The sequence below is a fragment of the Cynara cardunculus genome (assembly GCF_001531365.2).
Source record: "Cynara cardunculus var. scolymus isolate 2C chromosome LG 5, CcrdV1, whole genome shotgun sequence".
NCBI lineage: Eukaryota > Viridiplantae > Streptophyta > Magnoliopsida > Asterales > Asteraceae > Cynara > Cynara cardunculus.
Genome location: NC_037532.1, coordinates 26,277,506 through 26,296,249, shown reverse-complemented (window position 1 = coordinate 26,296,249; position 18,744 = coordinate 26,277,506). Strand labels below are relative to the sequence as shown.

Below are 18,744 nucleotides of genomic sequence, written 5' to 3'. Positions count from 1 at the left end.
ATACGAAGAAGGGAAGAATTTGTCATCATCAAAACATACACCAAAGACAAGAAAGGGGGGAAGGAGACAGCAAACAAAGAAATATATGAAACCCCTCTCTCTCTCTAACACCATTTCTGTAAAACATTCTGTTTCCAACCCAGCTGCAGATTCTCATCCACATTTTCTTCTTTTAAGGTTTCCTTCCCTTGTCTTTTCTCTGTGTGAAATCCCCTGCAAAAATGGCCGATAGATTCTTATCACTCACTTCCTCTGATAGAGCTGTTGAACAGGTCCCCATTCTTCTCCTTTTTTTAATCTTCCTTCATTTTCAATTGTTTTTCTTTATGATTTTTGAAACCCCTTTTTGGGTTTTCGGTTATTCAGCCTGTCTGAACTTAATTATATTCAAAAAGAGATTCAGTCAGTTTTTACCCTAATGTCTGTTTGATTTCTTCATGTTTTAGGTCACACTCATGGGCTTCCTTTTCAGGTTTCAAAAATTCAAACTTTATCCAATGGATTTTCGATTTTTCACAAGCTTAGATGACGATACCACTAAACTCTTGGAAAAAAGAGTTATCTAAAATTCAACTTTTATCCCAACTGGGTGTCTGAATTTTTCAAGATTTTGGTGTTAACACAAGCATGAAGATCAGTTTCTCTTTACCTGTAAAGTTGTTATCGAAAGATACACAGGGAATCCCAAGTTTTTTCAGTGTAGACAAAATATTTGTGATGTTGACACTCGAAAGATATAAAATTGTGGATGAAATTGCATTTGGGGGGGTTTTTATTTATTTCTTTATTTATTAAACTTTCCCCATTTTATCAAACAAATCATGAATTTAGAAATGTTAGCATTCTATCTTCCAAGATGAACTCATCAAATGCTAGATTTGGATTTGGTTGTCGAACTTAGATTTCATACAAACATTTGATGTTTTCAACTTAATTTAGTAACAAGAATCTTTGATTTCGAGCAGGCGATTGTGGCTTTACGGAAAGGTGCATATATTTTGAAGTACGGTAGAAGAGGGAAGCCGAAACTATGCCCGTTTAGGATATCCACGGTATGCCTTACGAGAAAGCTTACTTGAATAATTACTAAATTTACTGACAGTATATCCCACTCAAAAGTAGGGAATGAGGCCAGATGTACACAGATATGTCCTCTGCTCCCATACGGTAGAAACAATATATCCCACTCAAAAGCGGTGTTTTAAGGTGGGATGTAGACAGTTTTGCCCCATGGTCCCAAAGGGTAGAAACAGTTATCTCACTCAAAAATAGGGTTTGGAGGTGGGATGTAGACAAATTTATCCTCTGTATATCCCCCTCGAAAGTAGGTGTGAGATGTAGACAAATTTGTCCTCTGGTCCCAAAGGGTAGAAACAATATATCCCTTATGTCCACAAATTTGACATGTGGTCCCAAAGGGCAGAAACAGTATATCTCACTCGAAAAAAAGGTCTAGAAGTAGGATGTACACAAACTTGTCCTCTGGCCTCTGTCCCAAAGGGTAGAAATAATGGTTCATGATCACCGTTTTACCATCCCATTAAATTCTATGTTACTTCAGTTCGTTTTTAATAAGCTTTGAATCTCATTCTCGGTTTCAGGATGAAAGAACTTTGATGTGGTTTTCCGGCAAGGAAGAAAAACAACTGCAACTAAGCTCGGTTACCAACATTATTCGTGGCCACGGGGCTGTAAGTTTCTAAAGCACGGAATGGAAAAATGCTCTCTTTATCGAGTTTTTTGTAGCTAATTTTATGATCGTTTTATCGATTCATTATGCTAAATTTCAGAGGAAACTTCAACCAGAAAGAGAATGCCATTCATTTTCACTAATATATATCAAGAACCAAGCTCATTGCTCCCTTGATCTGGTGGGTTTGACTTGTTAATCGAGCATTGACTTTCCGATTCTTCCATTAAGCTGAGATTTTGATGGTTTTTCTTTTCAGATATGCAAAGATAAGGTGCAGGCAGATTCATGGTTTTTAGGCCTGAAAGCTTTGATATCAAAGTGTCGAGATTTCGGGCAGGCTGAAAACCGGAGAGGGATTCAAAGTTGCGTAAACAGTCCCACGAGTTTTATTCTAAGAAAATACAATTTGGGGCTCTCGAAAGAAACCACGAAAATGTCTCAGGTTCTTATACCTGCTTTTTATTTGTATCGTATTGCTTACTCATAACTGGCTTTTAAACATTTATCTCGTGTCTAGGTATTCACGGAAACAGTTGTTTCTACTCTTTGGGGTAGAGGTACATCTTACCCCGGGCCCCACCTCTGGGGATATATCGGGCTCGTTTGCTTTGGTTTGGTTTACTAAGTTCCCTATTGCAGTCAAACTTGTGAACGTTATGTGGAAAATAACGTGTCTAATTTTCTCGGACGTGAAGGTGCGAAGTGTATGTGGGAGCCCGATTCCATCGTTATCGGATCGGTGTTTCTCCGATGGCCTCTCGCTTTCATCTGATAGTTTTTATTCGCGATCAAGTTTATCGAGTGGGCAGAATTTGACTGATGGTTTAGTCACGAATTCTCCTTGCGTCAAACCAGAAGAACCTAAAAAGAAACTGAAAACCCTTAGCCGGTTTGTTGCACCCTCCCTTGAGCCCAAAAAAACCAAATTGACCGACGTTTTGATATGGGGAGAAGGTGTCCGAAATGGACCGTTGGGCGGTGGTGTCAACGGCTACCGAAACGAAACACAGGTAGATGCATTGTTGCCGAAAGTTCTTGATTCGGTTGGGATGTTAGATGTCGAAAAGATTTCTTTGGCCGGAAAGCATGCTGCTTTAGTGACTAAACAGGGTGAAGTTTTCTGCTGGGGTGACGGAAAAATGGGAAGGCTCGGGGACGGCATATGTTTCCCGAAAGAAGTTGAGTCACTTGTCGGAGTTCGTGTGAAATCGGTTTCTTGCAGCGAATATCAAACTTGTGCCGTAACTTCATCCGACGAACTCTATACATGGGGTGACAAAGGCTCCGGTGAAAGTATCCGGTGGCTGCCGCACCTGGTCTCCGGCGGTTTAAATGGGATCAGCGTATCGAAGGTTGCTTGCGGAGAATGGCACACCGCCATTGTGTCTACTTCCGGTCAGCTATTTACTTTCGGGGATGGGACTTTTGGTGTTCTTGGTCATGGAAATTGTCAAAGTTTGACCGAACCGAAACAAGTCGAATCTCTCAAAGGAATGTTGGTGAAATCGGTCGCCTGCGGGCCGTGGCACACGGCGGCGGTGGTCGGGACCACAACTGGTCCGTGTAAATCAAGTTCTGCAGCCGGGAAATTGTTCACATGGGGCGATGGGGATAACGGAAGACTCGGTCACAGCGATCATGAGACGAAGCTCAAACCGACATGCATTGTTCGGCTTGTCGATCACGAATTCGTTCAAGTATCTTGCGGAAGAATGTTGACTGTCGGATTAACGAGCACTGGTGTCGTTTACACGATCGGAAGTTCTGTCCACGGACAATTAGGAAACCCGCAAACCCGAAACCAGTCGGTAACACTCGTTCAAGGCAAACTAAAGTTCGAATTCGTCAAAGAAATAGCATCAGGATCGTATCATGTTGCCGTTTTGACATCGAAAGGAAATGTTTACACATGGGGCAAAGGAGCGAATGGGCAGTTAGGCCTTGGTGATACCGAGGACCGAACCTCGCCGACTTTAGTCGAGTCCTTGAGACATCGGCAAGTCTGGGCCATCAGCTGCGGGTCGAGCTCAACGGCTGCAATTTGTGCACACAGATCAATAACTTCCAGTTTCGATATATCGGTTTGTCGAGGATGCAATATCGAGTTCGGGTTTATGAAGAAGAAACACAACTGTTACAACTGTGGCCTCTTGTTTTGCGGTATTTGTAGCAGTAAGAAGACGAAAAACGCGTGTTTGGCACCAGACGAGACCAAATCCTTTCGGGTTTGTGATTCTTGCTTCAAATGCGTTGAACGGAATGGGTCAAAAACAGGTCAACTGTTGAATATCGAAGATCTTACTCCACGACCATTGATGATCAAAACATTCTCGGAAGAAACTGATGACCAATCTACGGTAACTTCGATATGGAACAAAACAAGAGATAGAAACCAGGTGGGTTCGGGTTCGGGTTCAGGTTTGGGTTCGGATTTGGATCTGGATTTGGACTGGGGTTCATCGTTAATGAGTCGAGAGCCCAGGTGGGGCCAGGTGTCTTCTCCCGCATCTTTCCGGAAGCATTGTAATGAAGAGATCACACGGAACAATCTGAACATTGATTCTCATATTTCTCCGACCGTTAAGCATAAAAGAGCCAAGGACGTAATTAAGGCATTGACATCACGGGTAATTATTCTTCTATCACGTATCTTTAGGATCGATGATCATAACGGAAAACGTTAAACATATAAAATAAATATACATCGGGACAAGATTGAACAAAAACTAGCTGTTCCACGTTAGAACGAGACAAGACAAGACTGAGTGGGACAAGATTAAGAAATTACTAAACTACCCATGTCAAAGTTATAACTAAAATCCTCGTTTCAAAACTCACTGGTTGATCTAAGATCCGAATTAGGCTCCGTGTCATTTAATTTGAAATACATGCTTATATCGATTTGAGGGTAAACTCTTGATTTAAAATTCTGGTTGTTTTGCAGCTTCATTTAATGTCACCAAGAGCTTTTATGCGAAAACAAGCAAAATCTCCTGTCGTTGAGCCGACAATGAGCGCTACACACTTGTCGGCTAGATCAAAACGTGTGCCTTGTGATGCCGAGGTCCGAGGTGTTAACGATTCGTGCAATTCCGCTCTTGTTTCGAGTATGCACAACAATATATCTACTCAGAGTGCGGAGAAGAGACCATCAGATGAAGCGGTCGCTAAAGAAGCGGTTTCTGAACAGAACAAAGTAAAGCAAAAGCACGAATGGATGGAAGAGTATCAAACGGGCGTTTACATCACGTTCATTATGTTGCCCACCGGTCAGAAAGGGATAAAGCGAGTCCGATTCAGGTACATTTGCATTTTGGCTTTTGATAGTAATGGAGAGATGGTAAGCAAATGGTATCTGCTTGGCCTGGTATTGAAACAAGAAGCACCTGTTTGTTGTACCAGGGTCACTTAGATAACCCTTGAAGCATTTGGTGATCTGGTTACCCTTGGTGCACCATGGTCACCTAGTAATCTGGTTCGCCTTGTGTGCACCCAAGTCACTTAGGTCATCTGGTTAGCCTTGGTGCATCAAATTCTTGTCGTTGTAGTGAGCTAAGCTCAGTACATGCTTCTTGACTCGATCTTTGTTAGGAACAACTTGGTGAAAAATAACTCGTCGTCGTTGTATGTTTTTTGCAGTCGGAAAGTGTTTAGGGAAAAGGAAGCAGAGAGGTGGTGGGAAGATAATCAACAAAAAGTATACGATAATTACAATGTCGATGGCTACATAAACTCGTATTAGGTTCGAGTCAAAGGTCAAGTCGTCGGGGTTAAAAAGAAGGTTGGAAAACAAGCAACGCGGGGGTGTTACGAGTGGCGGGTGATACGCGATCTTGTATGATTTTGTTGATATAGGAAACTATTAATGTGGCCAGCGCAACGCGTATTATCATAGTTTTTCGTTGGCTCTAACGTTCTTGATCCATTTCGTTATGGCAGTTACTAAAAAAGAGTCGTCTTAATGCAAAATAGTTTATTTTACATAGAGTTTGAAGTATGAAGAGGTGGAATGTGTTAAAATATGTGAATTAGATGCTTAATTTGAATCAAAATTAGTTAATGAGTTAAAACACATGATATTCAAGTGAAGTGTTTTTATTTAAAAAAAAAAAATTAAATGATTACTGACAAAATATATTTTAATTTTAATTAATTATAATTTTTATCAATTTTTTTTAAATGTAATTATTTTTTGTAAATATAAGTACTTTTTATTATATTTGTTTAATTTTATAGATCTAAATATTTTTTGGTTTAAAAAATGTTTAAGGACTTAATCGTTCAAAATATGAATGTTTATTGGGGGTTTTTTCGGACTATTTTTACCACATTAACTAGTTGTACAAGTCATAAGAATGTATCCAACAGGTTTTAGAAAAGTCCAATGAGTTATTTAACATGTTTTGGATTGTCCAATGACTTATTTGTTCCAAAATATTGTCCAAGGACTTATTTGTTCCAAAAAATTGCCCAATGAGTTATTTATCATGTTTTGGAATGTCTAAGAACTTATTTGTTCCAAAAAATTATCCAATAACTTAATCATTTCAAACACTAAAGTCCATTGGGTTTTTTTTAGACTTTTCCTTTATTAATTTCCTAATTTATCCGTTGATTTGTGGTTGAGATTGGACCTCACAGTTACCACAAACTAATCAGTTCTCATTTGATTAGGCCCCTACATACATATATATATATATATATATATTTTATATATATATGGGGCTGGTTCAAATGCTAAACAATATTATCGTGTTAACTTTGTTAACCCATCTTAGCAATTAATTTGAATAATAAACGGTTGTGATTTAATGATATTTAAAAATTAATTATTAAATTAATATTTTCAATTAACATATGTGAACAAAATATCAAAGGAAAGGATATTTAAGTAAAAAGTAATCTATCTTTGATATATGAGGTGTCAGACATATGAAAAACTTGTGTATATCCTCAAAACACATCAAATAAAAAAGATTAGACATATGAACCACATGTGAACCGTATAAACATCTTCTGTATATTCAGGAGCCAACTCTGTTGTATATACATGAACACCTACGAAGCTTGTATTCACATGAATCACATATACTGTTCATATTCATGTGATGTGATTGTGCATATGTATCGATATGAACATCTATTGCCTTTGATATGTGTTCATTTAAACGAATTCAAATGTCATACTAATCACTTACCAATAGGAACGCTTTGATCATTTTCTTTATTATCGGAATTCGAATTGCAAATGTAGTCGTAGACGATTTTGTCATTTCCATTGTTGTCAATCTGTTTTACAATAGGATTATCCATATTACTCGGACGATACGGAAATCTTTTATACTTACGAAAACAATATCATTATATGTAGAACATCATTTGTAAATTATGATCATGAACACGTAAGAAAATAAAATTCAATATTACATCATTATCAATTAGTGAGATCTTTAAGATTTGTAACTCCCAATTAATTATTAGGGAATTACATAAATGTCAAATTACCTAATTATCCTTGTATTTAATATATGAGTTATATTTGAACATAAATAAAAGATGAAATATAATTAGTTAAGCTTGGTTAGTATAGTTAATACAAATTTCTTGGTTAGTATTTCTAGCTCTCTCTCTCTCTCTCTCTCTCTCTATATATATATATATATATATATATATATATATATATTACTTTTTCACTCTTCATTCGGTCGTCAGTTATGTCTATTGATCTCACATTGCTTTGCCAATTTGTGGGCTATGCACCTGTTTGGTTATTGGTTTTTCACTATTCTTGAATTTATTTATTCAAATTGTGCTCATTTCCTTGATATCAAACATCATCAACCAAATGAGAATCCCATATAAACCAAGTTTGAATTTTAAATCGTTGTATTATGCTCCTATATAATAAATTATACAAATACATCCTATTATTTCATTTTTTCAAAAAGACTTGTAATTTCAGTATTATTAATTTCGAACATACTTAGTTACTTGTATACGTAACAATAGCTTAATAGTGTTATTTTTCCCTTACAACGAACTCTATGTAAGACGTGTTTAAATGAATTCTGATTTATATTTGGAAGTTTTATCCACAAACTAATGTAAATGGCTTAACATCTTAGGAGAGAGCTTTGGCTCTGGCCTAGCTTGAAACACGGGGAAGAGCGAGCGAAGAGAGGTGATCGAGGGGGGAGGGTCAATTTATTGTTTTTTTTCTTATCTTTTGATTATTATGTAAAACTTTAGTTACACATAGTGTCATTTTATCATACAACAATAAAGTTTTCAAAGTCACATCATCATTTGTAAATCAACTGATCATCCACATCCGAAATTGTTTACAAAGTTTGCTTCTAGACTCCAAAATGGGATTTTGAAAATTAATCCTTAAATACGAATGGATTACCATTAAATCATGTGTATTTTTATAAACAAATAGTTATACTTTACTAAATTCCAAACTTTCCTTTAAAATGATCCAGTAAGACTGATAAATTTGTTAGTAAAATGGTTATAACTTTGTAAAACTGTGTTTTTTTTATTGAATATAGTAAACTTGTCATTCAACTGATTAAAAAATATAGTAATTATATTTCTAAAACTGTGTATATGAGACAATAGTCTATTTTTCTTTTCTTAGTGAGCCTTGAGATACTTTGATTTACTTTATATCTTTATACTATAATAAACAAAAACATGTAAAAACTCGAATAATTTTAGGATGCTTATAAATCGTCCGACACCGTTGTTAGACTATTATACTAAGATAATTATATTATATGCATCATTTTATGTGATGTAAATTGGAGACAAGAAGATTAGCTTATTGGTTAGACCCAGGGTTAGCTCTAGATCCCTAACCTCTCTAGCGATTAACGGTGAGCCCCACCAAAGGTCTAGAAGTGCCTGTGAGCCGGCTTAGAATACCCTGCACCCGTTTTAAGTTGATGTATTCTCCCCCGAGTTAACAAAAAGTAGTTGGAATATGTCATTTTTTATTGAACTGCTCGTGCGTAGTAAGGTATATAAAAATTAGACTATTTACTTAAAAAAACACCAAAGGAAGAGTAATAAGATGTCAACTTTGTCAGGTATTATTGATGATTTTGTTCATGTAAGATGTAACCGTGGATGAAGGGAGATCATGAATAAATACAAAATTTCCAGTTTTGTGTTGAAATCAAATAAACAAAGTATAAGGAAAAGGGGCAAATACCGCACACTAGTAGCGGACGATATCCTTGAGGCATTCATAGAAATGAGATATTTGAATGGTTTCCTTGCCGGAATAGATTGCCTCCGCGCTTCCACCAGACTCTCCCTGTGCCGCCATCTCTACCACCATGTAAAGCCTCTTGATCGGCATCTAAAACACCAAAAGCAACTCAACTCAACTCAACTCGACATTTTAAAAGTCCCTTGTGCAAATAAAGAATCTTTTTTTCTCTAAATTTCGTCTAGAATTAAAAGTGGAATCTGGATAAGTTCTACATGATAATGTTTCTCACCAACTCATGATTTCTAAATTTTTTATTCAGACCGAGGGTATTTATGGAAACAGCCTATGAGGTAAGGTCTACGTACATCTTACCATCTTTGACCCTGTTCTATGTGGGATTCACTGGGTTTGGGTTACGTTCTACTTGCTAATCCATATTTGTGAGTTATGTTAAACGAAGCAAATTGTTTAAAAGAAGAATCTTACATCGTTCAGGGCCTCAGCCGCAGCATCAATATCATCTTCTGAGAACACTTTGATTTGTTGCAACACCTAAAAAGACAAGTATCAAGTACTGAACGCATCCCAAAAAACTAGTAAAACAAATCAAGTTTGGCTTACTATATATCAAAACATTGTCTGTTGGTGTAATTGGATTTACAAGAGAATGAATGGAGTCTTCGTTAAGCTATAATACGGGTTAGGAGGTGTGGAGTACATACTTGTATAAGCTAAATGAACCTGGGATTGGCCCGAATCCTGAACGATATGTAAGAAGCGCCGACACTAAAGTCAGTGTCTTCACGTTCAGTGTAAGATGGCTTCAGTGCCCAGCATCAGTGTTTCAGTGTCCCAAGTTCAGTGGCACTACTGATCAGCATATGCCTTCATTGGCACTGATCAGCGAGTCCTCGCAATCGTGTATAACCTCCGATAAGTTCCCAATAATTGATGGTGACCTCTGGTAACTGCCTACCTTTAAAAGTTGTTTATACTCTCATTTTTACATACAAACAACACAAGATCTCTGTATTATTCTCTCGTTTTCTGCCTCAAAGCGTGAGGATAAACTTGGATTATCCTTGAGTAAATTTTGTGGTACCCAAGATGATTATAGGGTCAATATTACTTTATGGACAGCGATTCGTACATGATCCAAGTTTGTTTCTATCGATTTCTCACGAAACCCAAAACCCAAAAATTCTAACATATTCAACTCCAGATGTTGATATTCTCCAAAAAATGAGTAGATATCCTCCCTCATCCCCCTCTTATTCGTTGGTGAAAGCCGAATGGGGGTAAAAGAAAGTATGTGGGTTGATGGGTCATGGGAATAACAAGAAAAATAAGCCATAAAAGTTGTTCGAACACCTAAAACATTTCCAACCATTGTCCATTTCCACGATGAAGTTTAGAAAGCAAAGATGAAGTGTTCGGAAGATGTTCATTGAAGAGACAAAAACAGTAAACATCAAAGCATATAACTATAAGACTTGTGCAATGACCGTGATGAGAAATAGGACAAATTACCATTTTAGCGTCTTCAGACTTCAATGTAGGAACATGGTAAGTGACAGAGAAAGCATCACAAATGCCAACTGACTCCAGGAAAGACACCTCACTGGTTGTTCCAATCACCAGCATATTTTTACCCTGAAAGTTGAAATGATGAGACCACTTTTAAATGACCTCCAGTAACAAGAAACATTTAATCTTCTTTCTTTTTTCCAATTCTTCTTTTTTTTTTCTTTTGAAATTGTTCAGATTTTTGGATAAACTTCATGGTACTCTTCGACATAGAGAACACGTAATGCATATATCCCACTCCCCCCCAGTGCACCTCAGTTGGGTGGTATATACTTTGGTTTGGTTTAGTAAACATATAATATGTGTTATGTCTCTCTTCTTAGGTTGACACATTATCATACCGAAGCAGCAGAAAAGATGCTCCGTCCCAAAATAAATGTCCATAACGAAAGAGGCACACAACTTTAGAAATTAGTAATTACTATACTTCTTAATTGACTAAATGACAATTTTGCCCTAATAGTAGAGGGAAAAAATAATTTCTGTCTCATAATTAAGAATGGAATTGGAAAGTAGGCACTTAGTTTGGAACAAATAAAAAAATGTGAAAACTTGTGTTGGGACGGAGGAAGTATCAATATATAAAGTACTTCATAAGATCAAGAGCAACCATACTTCTTTCAAGGGACAAAAAAGGGAGGAAGACCTTTGGAGGAAGACGTTTGAGGAGGACCATTAACGTCTGAGAAATCAAGTTGGAAAAGCGAGGTCCGATGGCAACATATTCCAGTAGTCTGTATTGGTGAAGTACAAGAAAGATTAAACATCAGCAGAGACAAACTTCTTAAATCAACAAAAGAACTACCTTTCAATATCATCAAGGATAATAATGCTCAGTGTTGACTTGTAAGCATCTTCAAATACCTATGAAAAGAGTTCTTATGAGAAACAGCTCAAGCATATGCTTTAAAGTTGAAAATTATCATATATAAAGCAAGCTATAACCTACAAGCTATATTAATATCAACAATTTAACAAATTAATGGTAAACAAGATGAGCTGGAAGAAACATAAAACCTTCATAATCTGTGCACATTTACTGCCTTCACTGATGCCAATCATCGATTCAGCTGAAATCTACCATTTGGAGAGTGATGATTAATCTTATGGATAATATGTCCATTTTGCATACTAATTTGCAATGAATAAATTAATGTTCCTATGAAAAAACTTACTATCTTGACATAGGGGAAATCGCTACCGATACCAACGGTAGCTGCCATTGCAGTCTTACCACTGGCAAAGCCGTTAAAAGTAGTTAGTGAACTGGGACTCTGGGAGACAGCTAATATTAAATTATTTAATCCAAACCACAATTTACCTGCCACTTGGGCCTTCTAGAAGAACTGTGATAAGCGGACTACCTCTACTAACTTTAACTTGCTCCGCTAATAGCATAGTTCTTTTGAAGATATGATCATGTCGCTGACCACAATCAACTATTCCGTTGAGTCTGCATGATTCAATTAAATAGATAGGGAGGTAAGTACAGTTTTTAGCATAAAAACTAGATTTAGCTTATATATGTGGAACTGGTTTTCACCTAAACTTAGGTCAAAGAAGTTCAAAGCTCTCATTTTAGCATTGATAGGCGCAGAAGGATAAGCAAAAAAAAAAGAATTAATTTCTGGGTACCATGTTATCAACCACACCATTAAAATAATCTAGGGAGCAAAAGCTCGAAAGGATGCAAACTGCAGTCATCACAATTAAGATTATCTGCATACATTGTTGTGTAAGCATACAACCTAGGTCGCTTTTGTGTGTGTATGCAGGCAAGTAACAACATCATCAAGAAATTATGATTATAGATAAAAATGTAGAAAGACAACTCCAATTTAAATTCTTCTGCCTCATCATCAGCAAAATGAAGATGATTAGCCAACTAGTGAAACCATCCCAAACCTCATTGTCTATCAGAAAATTGTTCATATGATGAAAAGAACTTGGGATCATTCTTACCTGCAACGTTCAAGGCCATCCATGGAAGCACCAAATGCAGGAATAACTTCATGAAGAGCATTCAGAAAATCATCCATTGTAACTTTTATGCTCTCCTCATCTACTGATTTGGTAAGATCATCAAGACTTAGCTGCCGATTTAGAGCATAAGAAACGGCACTTTTCACAACACCTTCAAGTTCTGCTCCACTGTAGTTCTTTGTTCTTGCAGCTGTGCTCCATCAGGATAAAGCATTAAATTTACTTATACCTATTTACATTTCAATGAGTAGACATGGAACCCAACATTCTAGTCTTTCCAATGACTATTACGACTTAACAGACCCTTGCTTGAAAGAGTGAATTAAGAAAACATTTTGGTTACTAAAACGAAAGAAATCCAGTGAAAAACAAAACATCAGGTTAATCAAAGCTGAGAATGGCTGGTATCAATGATACGTACGTCAAAAAAGAAACTGCCACAACTTCAAATTTTTGCTAAAAATATTTGTTGAACCTTAAACATATGTTGCTCAGAAAAAAGATTTGGCTATTAGTAAGATGTTGAAACGGTTGGTCATTGCATCAGCTACAAATTTTCTGACATTTGAAGTATAAGCCACAACATACCAAGCTCTTGCAAGTTCACATCTGGAGCTAGGAAAGAATTCTCTTTCATCTTATTTGTATGAATCTGGAGAATTTGGAAACGACCATTTTCATCAGGAAGGCTAATCTCCACTTGGACTTCCAAACGACCAGGCCTAAGCCAAGCATTTTCAGAAAATCTCAACACACATGGTAAAAGTTCAAAAGTAGCTGATGACAATTAACACCTTATAAGAAGCTAATGGGCTCACCTCATAAGGGCTTCATCAAGCAAATCCTTCCTGTTTGTCATACCGATGAGCAACACATTATTTAGCGCTTCCACGCCATCTATCTAAAACAAGATGTTCCTGATCTCAGTGTCTTGTGCAGTAGAGCCCTTTCCTAAACTAAAATTTCTCCATTGATTATATAGTTGGACTTTAAATGGTTGATCAAACCTTTGTAAGGAGCTGGTTGACAATGCTATCATGCACTCCTGTGCCATCCCTAGTTGAACCTCTAGACTGCAAATGCAAACCGCAAGCACATGATACAAGAAGACGCAAATTTCCAAAAGAAGATTATACTGATTACTTCGAAATGGACACTAAATAGACAAAGAATTCAATTTATTAAAGCATGGGATGGATCTACCTTGCAAATTGCATCAATTTCATCAAAAATGATCACATGCAAATCACTTTGATCCCCTGGAAAATTTTGAACAAAAAGCCAATCAGAGCCGAAACTACTTTGTTTAAAGTCTAGATTTTAACCAGATAATCGTCCTACCTCGTGCTCTTTGATCTTGTTCAGCATCAGCAAATAAATCCCTTACATTCTTCTCAGTTTCACCAACAAACTTACTCAGCACTTCAGGCCCATTTACAATCTAGATTGTAGAATTAACCAGAAAAATTAACATTAGAAGCAATCACAATAAGTTAAGATCATGTTATGCATTTTGTACAGAGAGAACTAATAACCATATTAAAAATTTAATCCTTCTGCATTAAATGCTATTGTGTATTCACACTCTTATGATATACGCATAGAGATCAAAAAATCACTTTAAAACTATAACAAAATGCTTCTAACATCTAACATGAGAGACAACGCCAATGCATGGATAGAGTACCTTTGGATCCCTTCCATTCAGCATCTTTCCAATCTGCCGAGCCATTAAAGTCTTGCCAGTACCAGGGGGACCATATAACAGCATTCCCTTGACGTGCTTAACTCCCAGTCTAATGCATACAAATTCCCATTACGATGAAGGAGGCAATAAGAAATCAATAAATAATTTTCACACAAACTGATATACAGAATGACACGCTGATGGGACATTACTTGCTCGCCACGTGTGGAGGGAAAACCCTAGAGGCGAAAGCTCTTCTAAAAATGTCTGCAAATTCATTGCTTAGGCCACCTATGCCAAGTGATTGAAGGTTAAATTCCTTGTGCCTGAAAATGTTGCTGCTAGCAGCCTCCCGCTGGTTGACTATCTGCATATACAGAAATAATTAATTGCCTTAGGCCTGACCATACCCACAAATTAGGTAGATGTGTACACATAGAGTTGGAAGAAGAAAACAAAAATACAAAGAATAGCAAAGAAGTCAACAACACGAGTATTTTATCAGGTTTACTCATTTGGAGAGTAATACCTTTATTCCACTACTGTTGGAAGCCTCAAACACAATGTATGAATCAGATGAAAGCATGCCTCTTTCAATGTTGTCTGATTTTTCCTGCCCTTCCACTGCAACCTGGGTGACTGTGAAGATATAACCGCTGCCATGATACTCAAAAGTTACCCTTTGTCCAGATGTCATAACCTGCATTGAAGTAACATTCATGTAAATCTCGAAAAAATAGAATAAACAAACAGAATGGTAATCAGCAAATGATCAATGTCATTATCATGTCTTTAGGATTCACATTCCTGAATCAGCCATGTCACTGGATGGTAGGCCAAAGTTAGATGAACGAAAAAATGCCTTGAATACCCCGGACTAGAACTAGATGCGTAGAAAGTTATCCGATTCAATTTAAACCGACCGGTTCAATTAAAATCGACCGACCATTATCGAATATCCAATTGTAATTGGCTCGAATCGATCCAAAATTTCAACATCCAAATTGGGTCTATCGGTTCTTGGATGGCAATCCATCACCCAATAAAACCTAACCTATCCAATCCGATGACCATTCAATGACTATCCAATTATCAGCCGACTATCATACGATTAATAACTATATATAATTATTAACATTTTACGATATTAGCTTTTAGTTAATATTTATATGCATTTCTTTGTATAACTTAAGAAAATATATGATTAATTGGTTGAAAATCGGATCAAGATATAGGATGAATCCAATCCGGTCTAATGGATAACCAATAATAATTATCCAACGGATGAAACCGAACCCATCCAATATCCACCGGATTGGATGTCCAATGTTAGTTGGGTTGGATCGGATGACAAAATCCAACATCCAATGAATGATTGGATTGGATTGGATCGGAACTACCTAAATCCATCGGATTTCGACCGATTAACACCCCTAACTAGAACAATGTAAATGCATTGCAGCTTTACCAGCGTTAATAGAGAAGCATAAGATACGGTAAGCAGATCTGGACATGAAGGAAGTAGGAAGGCTATACTTTGTTATTTGGCATACCGAATGTTGAGGAGGACATTAGTCAAAGAATAAAGATGGTTTGTATGCCATGATGACAAGCTCCAAAAGTGTTGCAGAAAATCCTTTAGAAGCTGAAAGATATGTTATACAAGATGGTGCATAAGATATGTTATAGTTCATATGGCAAAATGTAGCCCACCAAAAGACTACCATCTACACAAGTGTGTCTAATCAAGGTGACTGTTGAGGTAGATATATGAGGATATAGTGAGATAGATAATAAAAAATGATATATATGGAGTCTGTTGGGAGGAGAAGTGAAGGCAACACCATTTCAAACGTAGACATATGGCAAGCGAAAGTTGTTAGGGAAGGTAGATGCTAGACAAAATCATCGTGTGAGCATAATGGAGGAGATTTGAGTTAGTCGAATGCACGAAGAAGTTAGCCTTAGATAAGAGTGCGCCAAAGACCCTTGGCTTCCTCCCTCTTTATAATTTTGTACAGTTCTTCAATCTTTAGCCTACCTCGTCTAGTTTGGGACAAAAGATTGGTTGTTGTTTGGCACCAGTAGTCTATTCCTATTATATCACACGTGGAAAAGGTTGTGCTTTTGTCATCCCTAGATACATATAGAGCAACTCTGGTACCAGGAAAGCATGTTGCAATCAGAGCAATTTGCTTTGATTCTATAAGCAATTAACTTTATAAATGACCAGCCAATGTCTTGTTGTAATTACCATCATAAAGATGGACAACATACACAGTCATACCTGATTCACAAATCTTTTTTTAAGCTGTTGAGCCAAAAGAACAGCGTCAACCTGCAGAAAACGAAAATTCAAGATAGAGGATGGAAGGGTGCAATCTCAAAGCAAGCAGTTAAGTTACAGACTAAGAAAGCATGTGCTTAGGATAAAAGCACGAGACGTACCTGCTCTTCTTTATTCCCTTTCTTTACAAATTCCAACTCAAGGGTAAGTAATGCAATGTTGAAACCTTCAGGTGGAATAAACCTAAAATGGTTGGCAGAAAAGATTTGTAAAAAACCAACAAAAACTTTATTCCGTCACTAGAGCAAATATAAACCACAAACCTGCTAACAGATACCGAATCGCCAGTAGAAACTCTCGCATGACGCCGTTGGATGGCATTAAGCCCAATTTGCCCACTTTGTATGGTATCATAGGCAGTTTGTTTCAGTTAAGTGAAACAATATAGTGCTTCCTTGCATATAGTATGATAACAACAGTAATTCAATGTTAAACAGATCCTTAAACATATAAATAATTAATAATAGTTATCTTCAGCCTAATTAGGCCTAAGAACATATCAACTGATTGCAACAGTGACAAGTGAGTGCAGAAAGTAATTTAACAAACTCAACAAGCAAAATACATGCATACATGACCAGCATGATGAAATATTATTTCAGCAGTCCAAATTTCATCAAGAATAATTCTATTGAACAAAGAGCAGATATACTTGTTATATATGTTCCTCACTCCTCAAAACCCAATAGCGCAGTTGAGACATCCAAAACTAAGAGCAGGGATAAGCATAGAGAAAGAATTGACCAAAGAAAAAAAAAATACTCTTGAGTAGTCTTCAAACACGAATGCTCTGGGTTGAAAACATCTTGGTCTCATAATCAGGACTTAGAATTTTTGCCATACGAGGGTTCCATGTACTTGTAACCCGAGAACTAAAACCGACAGGAAGAAATGTAGCAAGTGAGACTCCAAATTGGCTACAATTGACTGAACATCATCCAATCTCATAATAGTTCATAACCCGATGTCCAAAAGAAAATCTCTATGAAACACATAATATATTTGCTTATACGTTAAAAATGAGAAGGATATACTACAGAGAGAACAAACACATCACCAACAAGAGCAAGAGCGAGATCGGATCCAGGAACAACAAATTCACCGACATCAGAAGGGGAACAATAAGCGCAATTAGAATATGCAAGATCTTTCGCTGGTGTGTTTGTGACAGTCATCGTCATTGCCGCCATTGTGAAACAAAGAGATCAAATCACTGCGGTCTCTGTTTTCTCGCTTTTTTCAGGCCCTACGCTGATCACAAATCTGTTCCAAGAAGAAAATAAAATATGTGTAATATGAACGACAGAAAATCCTAAGCCAAGCCAGAAAAAGACCAATTAAAGTAAAAAAGAGATCATCGAAAATCAAAGCATAGAAATGCATCTAAATGCAAATTTACATAGTTGTTAACAGGGTTGTTCAAACTCCCAACCCAACCCCAAATTTTGAGAAATAGTAGTGGCGATCAGGTTCTAAAAGGAATGTGATCCAGACTGAAATGAAATGGGACTTTGTAGTGTCCCTAATCTTTCAAAATATACAAGTCTATTCCAATTGTGAAACTATTAAGTTTAATGTTTGAAGTGAGAATATGGAAGTTTGGAGGGTAACCATCCACATTTTCCCAAACCTATTAACAGTACACAGATTTGCTGCTGGGTTTTGACACCCTTGGCCCCTTTAGACGGTGATTTTTTCATTCCATCAAGGCCAGGCAAACTTGTATTCAATCAACATATATATATACAACTGATTCACAATTAACTCCAAATCTCCTGAAACATATATTAACAAAATGAATGGTAGCTACTGTGATTCGAGATGGAAGTTTTGGAGTTTTTAACACCAAATCATCATCGAGCTAAGGTTTATATACAATTGAACTTCGATTCATTTCAAATTATCGTTTGCATGCTAATATGAGTCAATTGAAAGCCACATTGGTGGCTAAAAGGTGGCCATTGGCCAACAGCCGTTGTATTCAATGGCAACAATATGAAATGGGTGAAAAAAATCCCCGTTACGATGTATTTACGCCGCAAACACATCCCCACGGCAATAAATGTCGACTGTAGTGGCGTTTGGATTGAATACGAACATGTAATAGATCTTAAATGAAGAAAAATCGAAGCTAAATTCGTCGAATTTCGATTAAAAGTATCATAGATATACGTCTTGCATAGTTGCTTCAGAAGCTTACTCCTAGCATGAATCTAACCAAAAAC

The 18,744-nt window shown here is 36.9% G+C and overlaps 2 protein-coding genes across 2 annotated transcripts; one reads left to right on the top strand and one right to left on the bottom strand.

Moving 5' to 3' along the window:
- Nucleotides 1–174: 174 nt before the first annotated feature.
- LOC112513560 (PH, RCC1 and FYVE domains-containing protein 1) lies at nucleotides 175–5,674 on the top strand. The gene is made up of 8 exons (XM_025119859.1): nucleotides 175–272; nucleotides 966–1,052; nucleotides 1,602–1,691; nucleotides 1,791–1,871; nucleotides 1,950–2,135; nucleotides 2,389–4,320; nucleotides 4,638–4,993; nucleotides 5,333–5,674. Exons 1-8 carry the CDS (start codon nucleotides 222–224, stop codon nucleotides 5,433–5,435), a joined length of 2,886 nt encoding a protein of 961 aa, XP_024975627.1. The 5' UTR covers nucleotides 175–221; the 3' UTR covers nucleotides 5,436–5,674.
- Nucleotides 5,675–8,918: 3,244 nt separating this feature from the next.
- LOC112513741 (vesicle-fusing ATPase-like) lies at nucleotides 8,919–17,709 on the bottom strand. The gene is made up of 21 exons (XM_025120093.1): nucleotides 17,552–17,709; nucleotides 16,783–16,878; nucleotides 16,621–16,702; nucleotides 16,460–16,510; nucleotides 14,702–14,872; nucleotides 14,385–14,539; nucleotides 14,173–14,281; nucleotides 13,827–13,926; nucleotides 13,689–13,744; nucleotides 13,493–13,558; nucleotides 13,304–13,386; nucleotides 13,074–13,207; nucleotides 12,465–12,675; nucleotides 11,824–11,955; nucleotides 11,678–11,738; nucleotides 11,520–11,579; nucleotides 11,308–11,366; nucleotides 11,149–11,236; nucleotides 10,446–10,568; nucleotides 9,402–9,467; nucleotides 8,919–9,062 (listed from the first exon to the last, which is right to left on the bottom strand). The coding sequence occupies exons 1-21, from the start codon at nucleotides 17,707–17,709 to the stop codon at nucleotides 8,919–8,921; spliced, it is 2,205 nt and encodes a 734-aa protein (XP_024975861.1).
- Nucleotides 17,710–18,744: the final 1,035 nt, after the last annotated feature.

What these genes read in the sequence shown, in the direction of transcription:
- LOC112513560 (XM_025119859.1), top strand. Translation starts at nt 222, where the DNA reads ATGGCCGATAGATTCTTATCACTCACTTCCTCTGATAGAGCTGTTGAA. An exon ending in GCCCGTTTAGGATATCCACG is followed by an intron (nt 1,053 to 1,601) that starts GTATGCCTTACG and finishes TCTCGGTTTCAG; the next exon opens with GATGAAAGAACTTTGATGTG. An exon ending in CTCATTGCTCCCTTGATCTG is followed by an intron (nt 1,872 to 1,949) that starts GTGGGTTTGACT and finishes TTTTCTTTTCAG; the next exon opens with ATATGCAAAGATAAGGTGCA.
- LOC112513741 (XM_025120093.1), bottom strand. Translation starts at nt 17,709, where the DNA reads ATGGCGGCAATGACGATGACTGTCACAAACACACCAGCGAAAGATCTT. An exon ending in GTGTTTGTTCTCTCTGTAGT is followed by an intron (nt 16,879 to 17,551) that starts ATATCCTTCTCA and finishes ACTGAAACAAAC; the next exon opens with TGCCTATGATACCATACAAA. An exon ending in GATTCGGTATCTGTTAGCAG is followed by an intron (nt 16,703 to 16,782) that starts GTTTGTGGTTTA and finishes CAACCATTTTAG; the next exon opens with GTTTATTCCACCTGAAGGTT.